Source organism: Sorex fumeus, unplaced genomic scaffold (genome assembly GCF_029834395.1).
Source record: "Sorex fumeus unplaced genomic scaffold, SorFum_2.1 ptg000101l, whole genome shotgun sequence".
NCBI classification, from domain to species: domain Eukaryota; kingdom Metazoa; phylum Chordata; class Mammalia; order Eulipotyphla; family Soricidae; genus Sorex; species Sorex fumeus.
The window spans coordinates 56,278-70,372 of record NW_026606158.1 but is presented as its reverse complement, the minus strand read 5'-3'; the positions used below and the strand labels follow the sequence as shown (position 1 = coordinate 70,372).

Here is a 14,095-nt window from a genome sequence, read left to right as displayed (position 1 = left end):
ATGAGTGTGCGTGAGTGTGCATGCACGTTAGTGTGCGTGTAAATGAGCGTGTACATAAGTGTGTCTGAGTGTGTGCATTCGTGCGAGTGTACATGAGTGTGTGCGGGCATGCGTGAGTGTGTGCATGAGTGTGCACGTGAGTGTGCATGAGTGTGAGCAAGTGCAGATGCACTTGAGTGTGTGCATGAGTATGCATGAGTCCAAGTGTGCATGAGTGTATGTGAGTGTGCACATGAGTGCACAAGTATGAGTGCGAGTGCATGTGTGTGCAAGAGTGTAAGTGTGCATGAATGTGTCCATACGTATGTGTGAGTATGCGAGTGTGATAGTAAATATATGTGTGCGCATGAGTGTGTGTGCTTGTGTGAAAATGTAAGTGTGATATGTGTGTGAATGTGAGTGCCAATGTTCCAGTGTGTTAGCGTGTTGTGTGTGTGTGTGTGTGAGAGAGAGAGAGAGAGAGGAGAGAGAAATGGAGAAACGATAAAAAACAGCTTGAGGAAAAACCAAGAGACTGAGACTAAAAGCAACTGATGGGTGAAGAGAAAAAAGAGATTGAGAGAAAGGTTGAGAGGAAAGAGATGGAGAGACAGAAACTGAGGGTCTGGTGAGGGAGATTGAGAGATGGGGCTGGGGGGGCTGTACCCCAGAGCCCCCACCAAGAGCCCCACGACCCCTCCAGGCTCCTCCCAGCACCTGCCCTGCCCAGAGTCTGTCATACAGAGAGAAGGCGAGGACCCAGGGGCCTGGGCCTGGATCCCAAACGGGGGCAGGAAAGGTGACCCAGTATGACATACCCAGAGGTCAGCGGTCCCTTCTGCAGTCTCCGGGAAACTAAGAACTGAGTCTGGAAGAACCCCCGGGGCGTCAGGGTCCTCTGCTGAGACCCCAGGGGGGGACCCAGTTTCTCTGCTGCCCCGGGGCTGGGTGCAAGGGGCTGGGTGCTTGAGGAAGTCACGGTCAGGGGGCTCTGTCTGCAGGTGAGGATGTGTCGGCCCCCAGGAGGGAGCCTGGGATGAATAAGAACCAGCTGCCCTCTGCAGGGGGAGCTGAGAACCAGGTATGTGAGCGGAAACGCGGCCAGGGAAGAGCAGACTCGGGGGCAGACACTGGCTGCTCTGAGCTGTCACTCAGACCAGGCTGGTCAGCTGGGTGGAAGCCCCGGGAGGGACTCTGGGAGGGGCCCTGAAGCAGAGGGTTCGAGTCAACACTGCAGTGGCGGAGAGCAGGGGAGAGAGAGCAGACGAGGCCTTCACCAGCTGGTGTGGGACGCTGCAGCCCAGGGGACCCCAGATCCCGGCAGAGGGCACAAACTGGACTGAGTCACCCGTCTCTCCCCGGGCCGAGGTCAGTGAGTGAAAGGTGACAGGAAGGGGCACGGGTGCCAGTAGATTTGGGGCAAAGGTGGGCTTTGGGGCCCAGGATGGGAAGCCAAAGCAGGGACAAGGCAGATCTGGGAACAGGGGTCAGCAGAGAGGTCGGGTGGGAGAACCATAGCCACTCCCACCCTCAGCTCTACAGCAGAGGTGGGTGCAGGGGAGAAGAGGGGAGGGATCCAGCCCATGGGCCTTAATCCATCCCGTGGTCTGGCCCCGCTGCAGGGCAGGGCAGACGCAGTGGCCCCCCTGTGTCTGCCGATGATGTCATCGACACCCACGTGACTCCGACACCCACCCTGGCTTGATAGAGAGGGACCAGGGCACCCTGGGATTCTGGGGAGCAAACAGGGAACAGCGCCCACCCCTGTCCGCTCTGCTGCTGTCCAGCCCTCACTGGCTGGCGCCAAAAAGCCAACAGTGCAGGGGGTTGAGGAGGGTAGGGGTCGCCCTAGCCTCGGCTCAGGAGTGGAGGGGACCCTGGCCTCTCAGCGGCCCATTAGGGTCTCGTGGAGGTTAGGGAACTGGTCAGGTTAGGTAACCACTCGTGGGACGCATCTCAGAGTCCGTGTGTGTGTGTGTGTGTGTGTGTGTGTGTGTGTGTGTGTGTGTGTGTAGGTGGGTGTGGTGCCGGGACTCAAACCCAGGCCCTCGCACATGCAAGCAAGGACCCCACCACTGAACTACCCCCACCACCCCAGCACCCAGGGTCCTTCTGCTCTTTCCAGAGACTGGGGTGGCCACTCTCTCCTGCGAAAGTGTGTTCCAAAAGGCACTGACCATGGTCCCACAAAACCCAGGGGTTCACTCCGTCCCGGAAGAGCTTCTCCTTTTCCAGGGGGTGCAGAGGAAAAACAGCCAGGGAAGCCTTCAGGGGACCCCCCCCGACCCTGCCCCGCCCGTCCACCACAGCCCTGCTCAGACCCCCCCAAAGAGAACCCCCGGCACCCACATAGGAACAGCTTCCAACGCTCTTTTCCGATGGTTTTATTTCAAAACCCTGGGGTATGTTCCCCTCCCATCCCCGCCACCCGCCCCACACCACTACCTGTGCCCTCCCTGGGACGTGACGATGTCTCACACACACGCACACGCGCACACACACGCACACACACGCACCCACGCGCGCGCAGGCAAACACACGCACGCACGGCTGTGAGCTGCGCCCACGCCAGCATGAAAAAATATACATTATATATACTACACCGGGGGGCCCGCCCGCTCCCACCCTCACGAAAGGACCTCGGGGGAGGGTGGCCAGGGGGGGACAGAGGGACAGCCAAGGCAGGGAAGTGGGCGCGAGGCAGGAGCGGGGGTCCCCGGAGTGAAGTGGAAAGAGGGGCAGGGAGGGTCACAGAGAAGCAGGAAGGGGCCACTGGGGGGGGGCAGGAAGAGGCGTGGGTGTGGACAGAGGAAGGTCAGTGCCACGGGGGCCCCCTTCCAGCCCACTCTTGGCCCCTCCCGCCCCTGCTACTGACCCCCCCCCATATAGTGAGTGTGTGGTTAGTGTCTTGCCGGGGTGCTAAGGGGTGACTGCCAAGCAGGGGTGGGGGCCAGAGGCAGAGTCTCGCCCTCCGCCCCTCCCCGGGCTGGGGTGGCTGGAGGCGGGGGGCGGGGGACTGGATCCATCCAGGGGAGCCCCCTGGGGTTCACACGAGACCAAGAACTCCCCAGCTGGTGGCATCCCGGTCTCTCTGCTGGGGTGTCTCTCGTTCCCTCTATGCAGGGAGGGCTGGGGAGGTGAGGGGGGCGGGTTTAGTAACGGTGAGGGGGGGTCTCGATGATGCGTCTCTCGTCGCTGCTGGGGGAGTCAGCGGCCTCCGAGTCACTGCTGTCCTCGTCCTCCTGCTGGGACCCCGCAGCCCGAGCCCCGCAGGCCTGCCGGCCCTGGTAGGACTGAGGCACGGGGAAGGGGCTCAGTCGAACTGTCACCCCACGTCCCCTTGGCTGCTCTCCACTTCCCGACAGCCCAGACCTTCCTCCTTCCCTTCTTCCTCCTTCCTGACCCTCCCCCTGTCTCCCCACCCCACCCCCCACAAGCTCATTCTAGAACCTTCTGCCAGGCCTGGTGGTGTCACCTCCCACCGCCCCCCACTGCCCCCCGGGGTCACGCACCTCCATGGGGTTGACGATAATGGTCAGAGCAGAGTCATCCCAGAAAAGGTCGGGGTCCTTGGGGTCGCTGGCAGCCCCCGGGGGCCCGGCGCTACCCGCCACACGGCGGTGAAGAGAGTGAATCCGCACCAGGCCCAGGACCACCATGAGCACCAGGAAGCCGACGCACACCACGATGATGAGGGTGGCCGCGCTGGGGACCACTGCGGGGGACAGAGACAGCGGTGAGGGGGGGCGGCGGCAGAAGGGCCCCCCGAGGCAGAGAGAGGAGAGGGGCAGACGGGCCTGGTCTCCAGCCCCCAAGTTGGGGGATGGGGGGGTCAGTCCTCAGCCGGAGAAGAGGTCCCAGCCCCAAGTTCTCAGGATGGAGGGTCAGGACGGTCTCTGCCCCATCCCTCTGCCTGCACCTCCCAGGCACCCACAGCCGGGAGGAGGAAGGAGATGCCCGAGCACAGAAGCAAATGCCCGTGGCCCTCAAGTGCCCGGCAGGAAGGAGCTGAGAGACGGAAGCTCTGCTCTGAGGCCTCCAGCCCGTCTTCTCCCTGGGACACGAACCTCGCTTGCTTGTCTCTGTGTTTCTATCTCCACCCCGGGGAAGCCCAAGTTCACTCCCGGCTTTGCACTCAAGAATTACTCCTAGCAGTGTTTGGAGGACCATATGGGATGCCGGGGATCGAACCTGGGTCGGCTGCGTGCAAGGCAAACGCTCTACCCGCTGTGCTATCTCTCTCAAACACGGACTTGCGTCTTTCTCCCTTTTTCTCCCCTCACATCTTTCTGAATACGTCCTAATGCAAACTATCTTGCTTCACCAAAAATTAAAACGCTTGGCATGTAAGGGGCTGGAGAGAGATAGAAGAGCGGGTAGGGAGTTGGCCTTGCACACAGCTGACCTGGGTTCGATCCCTGGCCCTGCCAGGAGTGATCCCTGAGCACCGAGTCAGGAGTCAGCCCTGAGCATCACCAGGTGTGGGCAAAGCTCCCTGCTTCGCCCCCCCCCCCCCCACACACACACACCCAAATCACAAACTTGGCTTTCTGGAGGCCTTCCATTGTTTTGCTTTCCTCCATTTGTTTCATTTTGAGACTGGGAGCTACACTCTTGCAGAAGGTTCCAGAGCTAGTCCTGGCTCTGTGCTGGTGCCGGGGATGGATCCGGGGTCAGCTGAGTGCAAAGCAAGTGCCTTTCGCCCTGTGCTATGTGTCTGCCCCTGCAACCCTGGTTCTGATCCCTGGCACAGAGAAAGAAAGAAAAAAAGAAAGAGAGAGAGAGAGAGAGAGAGAAAGGAAAGAAAGAGAGAGAGAGGGAGGGAGGTAGAGAGAAAGAAAGAAGGAAAGGAAGGAAGGGAGGGAGGGAGGGAGGGAGGGAGGGAAAAAGGAAGGAAGGAAGAAAAGAAAGAAAAGAAAGAAAGAAAGAAAGAAAGAAAGAAAGAAAGAAAGAGGGAAGGAGGAAGGAGGGAGGGAAGGAAGGAAGGAAGGAAGGAAGGAAGGAAGGAAGGAAGGAAGGAAGGAAGGGAAAGAGAAGGAAGGAAGGAAGGAAGGAAGGAAGGGAGGGAGGGAGGGAGGGAGGGAAGGAGGGAGGGAAAAAGAAAGGAAGGAAGGAAGGAAGGAAGGAAGGAAGGAAGGAAGGGAAAGAGAAGGAAGGAAGGAAGGAAGGAAGGAAGGAAGGAAGGAAGGAAGGAAGAAGGGAGGGAGGGAGGGAGGGAGGGAGGGAGGGAGGGAGGGAGGGAGGGAGGGAGGAAGGGAGGAGAGAGAGAGAGAGAAGGGCGTCTGCCTGGCAGTACTGCCCGAAGGAGGTCCTGTGCCCACATAGGAGGAAGTGGGGGGACAGCCCCCCAAGTCAGGGAACCGCCCCCCCACTCACCCCAGGGACTGAGCTCGCTTCTGTTCAGCGACCTCCTCCTCCTCTGGGGCGCGGGGCTCTCGGGGGGCTTCGGGGCTTTCCGCTCTTCCACGCTCTCCCGCTGAGGTGCGCCCACCTGCCCCTGGACCCTGGCGGGCGCCGGGCCGGGCACCCGCACTTTGATGCCCAGGTTGAGGGGCGCGTGCACCCGCAGGGGCAGCGAGACGAGGAAGGGCGCGTGTACCCGCACATGGACCTTGGAGCTGATGGCCGCAAAGCAGACGTGCGCGCACAGGGACAGGCCCAGGAAGAGCGTGTGGACGCCCAGCTGGACCACGGTGGCCACACCCTGCACCCCGGCCAGGCCAGTGCCCGCCCGCGCCCCGGCGCGCACCAGCCACCGCGCCGCCCACTCGCCGCGCTCCAGCACCCAGAGGCGGGTCAGGCTGTCCAGCAGGAAGCAAGAGAGCCGGACGGGCGCCAGCACCCCTCCCCGGGCCAGCTGCGCCCCGCAGGCCGCCGCCTGCAGGACCCCGTAGACCCCGTAGACCCAGGCGCAGTGCGCCGCCCACTGCACCACCCGGCCCAGCATCCTGGCGCCCAGCAAGAACGCACGGACTGGCAGCAGCAGAAGGAAGAGCAGGGCCCAGAGCCACAGGGTCAGCAGGTGCCCGCAGGAGGCCCCCAGGCGCAGCCCCAGGTTCAGCGCCCGCGCGGGCAGCTGAGCCACAGCACCCAACATGAGGGCACCAGGTTCAGCCAAGTGTGCGCGCGTGCGTGTTTGTGCGTGCGTGTGTGCGCGTGCGTGCGTGTGTTTGTGTGCGCGAGTGTATGTCTGCCCACAGTGGCTCACACTCCTGTACCCTTCCCTCCCAATCTCTCTCTCCTTTTCCCTCCCAATCTCTGTCTCCCTCTCTCCCACCCTCCTTCCCTCTCCTCTCTCTCTTCTTCTCTCTCCCAATCTCTGTATTCTTCTCTCTCTCCCTCTCTCCCTCCCTCTCCTCTCTTCCTCCCTCTCCTGTCTCTCTCTCTCCTTCTCTCTCCCTTCCTCTCCCCCCTCCTTCACTGTCCCTGTCTCCCTCCCTCTCTCTCCCCCTCCTTCTCTCTCTCCCTCTTCCCTCCCTCTCTCTCCCTCCTCTCCCTCCCTCCTTCTCTCTCCCTCCCTCCCTCTCTCTCTCTCCCCCTCCTTGTCTCTCCCTCCCTTTCTCTCCCCTTTCCCCCACACCTACCTAGGTCTCCCAGCCCCCAAATTTATCCACAGCCTCTAAAACTCACATGTCCGAGCAGAGCGGAGACACCCAGCTAAGCGCACCCCCAAAGCACAGGCGTGACCCCAGGCCCCCAGCAGCGCGGCAAGCACCCTGCCACCACCCGCCCAGGTGCGGGGAGAGTGCCGGCCCGATGGGCAGGCTTCCGGCCACACACCTCCGGGGCCGCCCTCGTGGCTTTCTCCCAAGTGGGTCCCCAGCGTGACCCGACCCATAGCCCACTTGGGGCCACTCCTCAGTGGACACCGCACGGCTGTTGCTCAAGGGCCTGGGGCCAGAGGCAGGAGGCGGGCAGGCCGGAACAAGGCTGCCTTTCTGCCCATCTGCAGGAAGCAGTCCCTTCCTGCTGCGTGCCAGTGGCCAAGACCTAGGTGCCACTGCCCCCCAGAAGACAGCCCTGGGAGCGCACAGAGCCCAGCGGGGAGTGGACTTGCTCTAGGGTCAATGCCAAGTCAAAACTGCCTCAGATGCATGGAACCTCTGGGGTCCAGAATCAGTGACCCCCCAACCCAGAGCATACCCCAGCAGACATACGGGAGTGGCCCCTGGGTCCTGGGGGAGCCAGGAGGCCCCGGAGCGGGGGTGGCAGATTCAGATTGAGCCGCTGCCCCAAATCAAATTGTCTGAAGACATTGTGACACACTTGATCTGAGTCATTTGATCTAATTCATTAACAGGCCTCCAAGGACTTCACAGGGCAAGGGGAAGGGACAGCAGTTTGTGCTCCGGGGGTCAGGAGAGCCTGGAACGGCCTTGGAATTCTAAGGCCCAGGCTGACCACCCCAGTCTCTGACCAGAAGCCTCCAGAGAAGCTACTCTAAGCCCTCAAGCCCTCTCTGGCACACTGGGCGCCCCTGCACAGACTCGCCTGAGGAACCGGCAGATCGGGCTGTGAGCGAGTTCTGGGTCTCACCCTAGCCGAATCGCTGCGTCACCTTTTTTTTTTTTTTTTTTTTTTTTTTGCTTTTTGGATCACACCCAGTGATGTTCAGGGGTTACTCCTGTACTCCTGGCTTTGGCTTTGCTCCTGGCAGTGCTCAAGGGACCACATGGGATGCTGGGGATTGAACCCAGGTTGACGCCTTCCCCGCTGTGCTACTGCTCCGGCCCCCTGTGAGCTGATCTTGTACCCTCCTTCCCCCTGCTGCCAACATTCTTGTCCTCTCTCCTCCCTGTTCTGGTTTTTATGTTTGTTTTTTTGTTTTGGGTGGGTGACAGCCAGCGATATACAGGGGTTACTCCTGGCTCTGCACTCAGGAACTACTCCTGGCGGAGCTCGGGGGACCATATGGAATGCCAGAAATCGAACCCTGGTCGGCCACATGCAAGGGCAAATGCCCTTCCCACTGTGCTATTGCTCCAGCCCAAGCCACGACCACTCACACACACACATACACACACACACACATACACACACACACACACCTATGGCAAAAGACGTCTGCACACTCTTTCAACCGCGATCATTGAGGGGTGCTCTAGACCCATTCCTAAGCCCCACTTCCACTCGATTGTTCAAAGTCCCTCACACAAAGCACTCTTCCTTTTGGTGGTGGCGGTAGTGGTGGGGTGGTGCTGGGTCATGCCCTGCGGTGCTCAGGGACTGTTCCTGGCTCTGTGCTCCAGGATCACTTGTCAGTGCTCAGGGGACCCTATGCAGTGTTGGGGTTGGAACTGGGATGGGTTGTGTGCCGGGCAAGCGCCCTACCCACTGGACTATCTCTCCAGCCCCTTTGGACTTTCAAAGGTCTCTGCCACTGCTCTTGGAGAGAGTTGGGCGGAGGGGAGCTGGTCCCGGGGTTCAGGAGACAAGAGCAGTGGAATACTATGGAAGAGAAGGGGCACAGACTGAACCCCAGCAGCTCAGGGGAGCCAGCCTCAGTCCGAGGGACCCACGTCACTCTAAAGCACGGAAGAGTCTGGAATCCTGCTGCCAGAATTCGACACTTTCTAGCTGTGTGTTCTTGGACGAAGCACTCAACCTCTCTGGGCCTCTATTTCCTCGCTGTTGGAGGGGACTATTCTAGCATCGGTCACTGTTTGTTGGTAATGACGAGTGGAAATTGCCGTCTGTCTGCATTGTCAGGTTAGGACTCACAGAGCAGGAACTCCCGGGCTCTTGTTTTGTTTTGTTTTAGTTTTGTTTGTTTTGTTTTGTTTTTTGGGGCACACCTGGCAGTGCTCAGTGGTTACTCCTGGCTCTACGCACAGGAATCCCTCTTGGCAGTGCTCAGGGAACATACAGGATTCCGGGGACAAAACCCAGGTCCGTGGTGTGCAAGGCAAGTTGTACTCTACTGGCTGTCCTAGCTCTCCGGCCCCTAGGGATGCCTTCTTCTGGGATCCCATGGGAATTACCTTTCTAGTCTATGAGACATCTTCTGAGGTTTGCCAAAAGGTGCCACTGGGCTGGAGCGATAGCACAGCGGGTAGGGCAGTTGCCCTGCACACCGGTAACCAGGGTTCGATCTCCGGCATCCCATATGGTCCCCCAGCACCGGCAGAAGTAATTCCTGAGTGCAGAGCTAGGAATAAGCCCTGAGCATCACTGGCTGTGACCCAAAGGAATTCCTGAGTGCAGAGCCAGGAATAACCCCTGAGCATTGCTGGGTATGACCCAAAAAGGAAAAAAAAATAATAAGGTGTCAGTCTGTGCCTTTTGAGGGTGGGAGGGAGGATGATACTTTGGGGTTGGGTGGGAAGAGGCTGAGAGCGTGACTTAAACACAGACAGTCCCATAAACGAAGAGCATCTCAGTTTAGTCAACAAGACCTTACGCAAAGACGCAAAGTCAACTCTGACAAGTGGAGATAGACACTGGGCAATGCCGAACTAGGCCAAAAGCAAGCCACAGCCAACGGGTAAACAAATAAATGCTTTGGGGGGGCTGGAAAGGCAGGACAACGGGGAGGGCGCCTGCCTTGCAAGCAGCTGTGGCGTGAGATCCCCAGCGCCACATAGGGATCCCTGAGTGGGCCCTGAGCGTGGAGCCCAGAGCAAGCCCCAAGCACTGTAAGCCAGGTATGGCTCCGAAACAAAAACAAAAAAGGCACTTCCCAACTGGAAAAGGGCCAGAACCAGGACATGAGACGCCTCTAAAGGTCAGTGGGAGGAGAGAAGTTTCCTTCTGAAACAGTCTTACGGCTTACAGACTTGCACAGCCACATGGGCTGGTGTCTGCCCTGTGATCCCTCCTGATCGTGCTTTAGGAGTGCTGGTACACAGTAGGTGCTTAGTAAACACTTGCTGCAGGCGAGGCCTGGCTGCAGGGCCCATTTGCGATTGTTGGGCAAGGGCAGCAGGGACACTAGGGACATACACACCCGCACACATGCATTCACGCAGGCACATACATGCATGCACACACGTGCACACACCCACACATGCACATATACCTGCATACACATGCACACATGCACACATGCATGCACACACGCTCACACACACGCATACACACGCACACTTATGCACACAGGCATGCACGCAGGCATGCACACACATGCACGCACACCCACCTGCATACACCCGCATACACATGCAAGCACACACGTGTACACACACATGCATGCATACACTCGCATGCGTGCGCACACACGTACACACATGCACGCACACACACCCACACACATGCATTCACACAGGCACACACATGAATGCACACATGTGCATAAACCCACACATGCACACACATCCGCATACACATGCACACAGGCACACATACACACGCACACTTAAACACACAGGCATGCACACAGGCATGCACACCCACCTGCACACACCCGCATACACATGCGCACACACACATGCATGCACACACACCTGCACACATGCATTCACACAGGCACACGTGTGCACACACCCACACATGCACACACACACGCGTACACATGCACACGCATGCACACATGCTCACACATGCATGCATGCACACACACATGTACACACATGCATGCACACAGGTACACATGAATGGACACACGTGCATACACCCACACATGCACACACACCTGCATACACATGCACACACGCTCACACACATGCATGCACACACATGCATACATGCACACCCGCACACACGCACACATGTACGCACACATGCATGCACACACCTGCACACATGCATTCACACAGGCACACATGTGCACACACCCACACATGCACACACACCCGCGTACACATGCATACATGCATGCACACACGCTCACATACGCATGCACACACATGCATACACACATGCATGCATGCACACCCACCCGCACCCACCCACATACACATGCACACACGCACACATGTACACACACATGCATGCACACACATCTGCACACATGCATTCACACAGGCACACGTGTGCACATGCACACACCCCCGCATACACAGGCACACATGCACACACAAGCACACAGACACCCGAACACACATGCATACAGGCACACGGGCACACACAAGCACACACACGCACACCCGCATACACATGCACACACAAGCACACACACACAAGCACACGCACACAAGCACACGCACACAAGCACATGCACACACACTAGTGGCCCCCAGGGTGACCCCTGGCTCTGGTCCTTAACGAAGTGGAAGAAGAACGATTCAGGAAGGCAAAGAAGCCGGGTACCCGCAGGAGCAGGTCACCCCACTGGAGGAGGAAGAGGACGACGCCGGCGCCCAGCCCACCCCCACCGCGTTCCTCCCGCCCACTGCCCCGTCCAGCCCCACGTACTGGAGTTCCGGTGCGAGCTGGCCAGGCTGTGTCCGGCCATCTCCGGGGGCGGCTGGTGGCCGCGGTGCAGGAACTGCTGGGAGTTGAGCACGTGGCTGGGGTGCGCGACGCGGTTCACGCTGTGCAGCACGTTGACCTGCGCAGAGAGGCCACAGGTTGCCCCCGCGCCCCGGTCCCGCGCCCGGCCGCGCCCACCCACCCCGGCGCCTCCGCACCTCCACCAGGAACTCGTTGCTGGAGTAGCGCCCGTTCATCTCCGAGCAGGACAGACGCAGCTTCCGCGCGTACAGGGCGGCCCCGGGCCGCAGCCGGTAGCGCACCTGGCGCAGGATCTCCTCGTACACCGTGATGCTCTCCACGCCTGCGGGCGGGCCGGGACAGCGGGTGGGCCAGGGACCCCCTCCTGGGTGCCCCCAGCCCAACCCCGCACCCGCAGGCAGAAAGCCCCCGGGCGGGAGCCCAGATCGGCCCCTCCGCCCACCCTGATTCTCAGGTGTGCCCTTAACGGGTCCCTGAGGGAACAGACTTTCTTTTCCTCTCCTTGGTGCTTTGGGGCTACACCTGGTGGTGCTCAGGGCTTACTCCTGGCTCTGCGTTCAGGGATCACTCCTGGCAGTGCTCAGGGAGCCTCTGGGGATGCTGGGATGGAACCTGAGTCACCCACGTGCCGGCAAGCGCTGTATATTTCTCCCGCCTGCAAGCTGGCTTTTTTTTCCTTCTTTGGGGTCATACCCCGCAATGCTCAGGGCTTTACTCCTGGCTCTGCACTCAGGAATTACTCCTGGCAGTGCTCAGAGGACCCTATGGGATGCTGGGAATCGAACCCAGGTCAGCCACGTGCAAGGCAAACGCCCTACCCGCCGGATCTGCCTGCTGTTCTCAACAATGAGCACTTAAAAAAGCGCCACTCAATTAGGGAGGTGGAGGAGGTGACGAGTCTGGCGGCAGGGCTGAGCAGGAGCAGAGGTCACTGGGGCCCTGAAGCTCTTCCTGAGGCCACCAGCCCGTTTCCCTGCAGGAGGCCCCGGGTTGGCCACCTTGGGACCCCTGGGGCCCCAACTGCATCTCCCAGCTGGGGGTGTCTGCTGACCGGAAATGGTGAGGTAAGCCGAGGTGTTGGTAAGCTCCAGCCCCCGCTGCTGCCAGGATGCGGCATCCAGGAGAAGACCCTCCCACTCGGGGTCCAGGTCATCCCCCACCAGGGAGATCTCACAGCCGTCCAGGTTGTGCACAATCTCGTCTGACATGCGGGTGTCCGTCACTAGGCAGGGAAGGGGAGAGCCGGGTCAGGCAGCCATGCCCCTTGGCCACCCCTCCCCCTCCCCCTTTCCCACCCCCCCCCACACACATCACCTCGGGGCCCACTGGCCTCCTGCTGCCTCTGATGTCCTGGACACTGAGGGTCCAGTGGCACCAGAGCAGAAGGAGGAAGTGGCTCTCGACCCCCCATGTCCCCCAACACCCCTTCTCCAGACCCCTAGCTCTCGCCCCCTCCTCACCTGTGCCCTGCCAACTCTCGTCCTTTTTGGCCTCCACCTGGTGAGAAATGGAGCACGTGATCTGAAGATCGGGGTACAAGGGGACCCCCTCGGGTGCCTCAAAGTCCGCAGCGGGGCGGGCAAAGTGTGCCGTGCCACTCAGCAGGATCTGGGGGGCGTCCGGCTGAAGGACCACCACGTAGCCCTCCACCTCGGGGATGGAGACACAGGACTCTTCGCTGAAACACCTGGCGGGGGGAATAGGAGGCAGCTAGTGACCCCAACAACCCCATTCCTCTAGATCACGCTTCATCTCCCTGGGCCTCTACCTGGACACTAATTCCCCCCACCCCCAGCGTCAGGCAAGATGAAGGAAGGGTGAGGGGGGGAAGAGACCATCTCTCAGCACCGGCCCCCAGGAGAAAGCTGGAGGGAGCCCCCTTTCCAGGGAGGGAGGTCGGAAGAGAAGTCCAGGGGGGAAGGCCCTTGCCTTGCACACAGACGACCCAGGTTCAATCCGGGTTATGGTCCCCTGAGCCCTGCCAGGAGTGATCCCTGAACACAGAGCCAGAAGTAAGCCCTGAGCACACCCAAGGGTGACCCAAAACATGAAGAGAATGGGGTGGGGGGAGGGAAAGGAAAGAAAAGAAAAGAAAAGAAAAAAGTTATCAGTTATCAGTGCTCAGCCTGAGCATCCATTAAACAGCATTTACTCAGATCTGTATACACACACCGGAAGCTCTGTTTGTAATTTGTTCAGTAAACTATCTGGGGTAAGCACGCTAAGGAAAACGTCCAGTACTGTGGGTGGACATGAGCCCAGTGTCCGTGTCCCGTCCTCCCTGAGTTCCTTTCCAGGTTAGAGGCGCACATTGGGGGCTGGAGCGATAGCACAGTGGGGAGGGCGTTTGCCTTGCATGCGACCGAGCTGGGTTCAATTCCCAGCATCCCATAGGGTCCCCTGAGCACCGCCAGGAGTAATTCCTGAGTGCAGAGCCAGGAGTAACCACCCTGTGCATTGCCAGGTGTGACCCAAAAAGCAAAAAAAAGAGAGAGAGAGAGACGCTCATCGGCAGGACACGCTTTTGTCATCAGAACATCATGAGCTACTCTCCATGCCCAGGAGCCCAGCTGACCTTAGTGCCAGCGCCAGCTGTCACTGGAGAACTCAGCCGAGCCAGGGTGGAGTCACCGGGTGCCAAGCCAGACACAGCTGACACCACCCTCCACCCATCCACTAAACTATCTGGGCTTTTGGTGTGCGAAATGTTTTGCCCTGTGTTGTT

At 59.6% G+C, this 14,095-nt stretch overlaps 1 protein-coding gene across 1 annotated transcript in view; it reads right to left on the bottom strand.

The window, feature by feature from the left end:
* Positions 1 to 3,107: 3,107 nt before the first annotated feature.
* CLSTN3 (calsyntenin 3) overlaps positions 3,108 to 14,095 on the bottom strand; it is a 36,478-nt gene continuing 25,490 nt past the window's right edge. Inside the window, exons 13-18 of the mRNA XM_056134733.1 lie at positions 12,831 to 13,057; positions 12,422 to 12,592; positions 11,547 to 11,692; positions 11,332 to 11,467; positions 3,492 to 3,694; positions 3,108 to 3,272 (exon numbers count right to left, since the gene is read on the bottom strand). Of these exons, the coding sequence (XP_055990708.1) occupies positions 3,132 to 3,272; positions 3,492 to 3,694; positions 11,332 to 11,467; positions 11,547 to 11,692; positions 12,422 to 12,592; positions 12,831 to 13,057 (1,024 nt within the window). The 3' untranslated portion in view covers positions 3,108 to 3,131. The remainder of the gene's footprint in view (positions 3,273 to 3,491; positions 3,695 to 11,331; positions 11,468 to 11,546; positions 11,693 to 12,421; positions 12,593 to 12,830; positions 13,058 to 14,095) is intronic.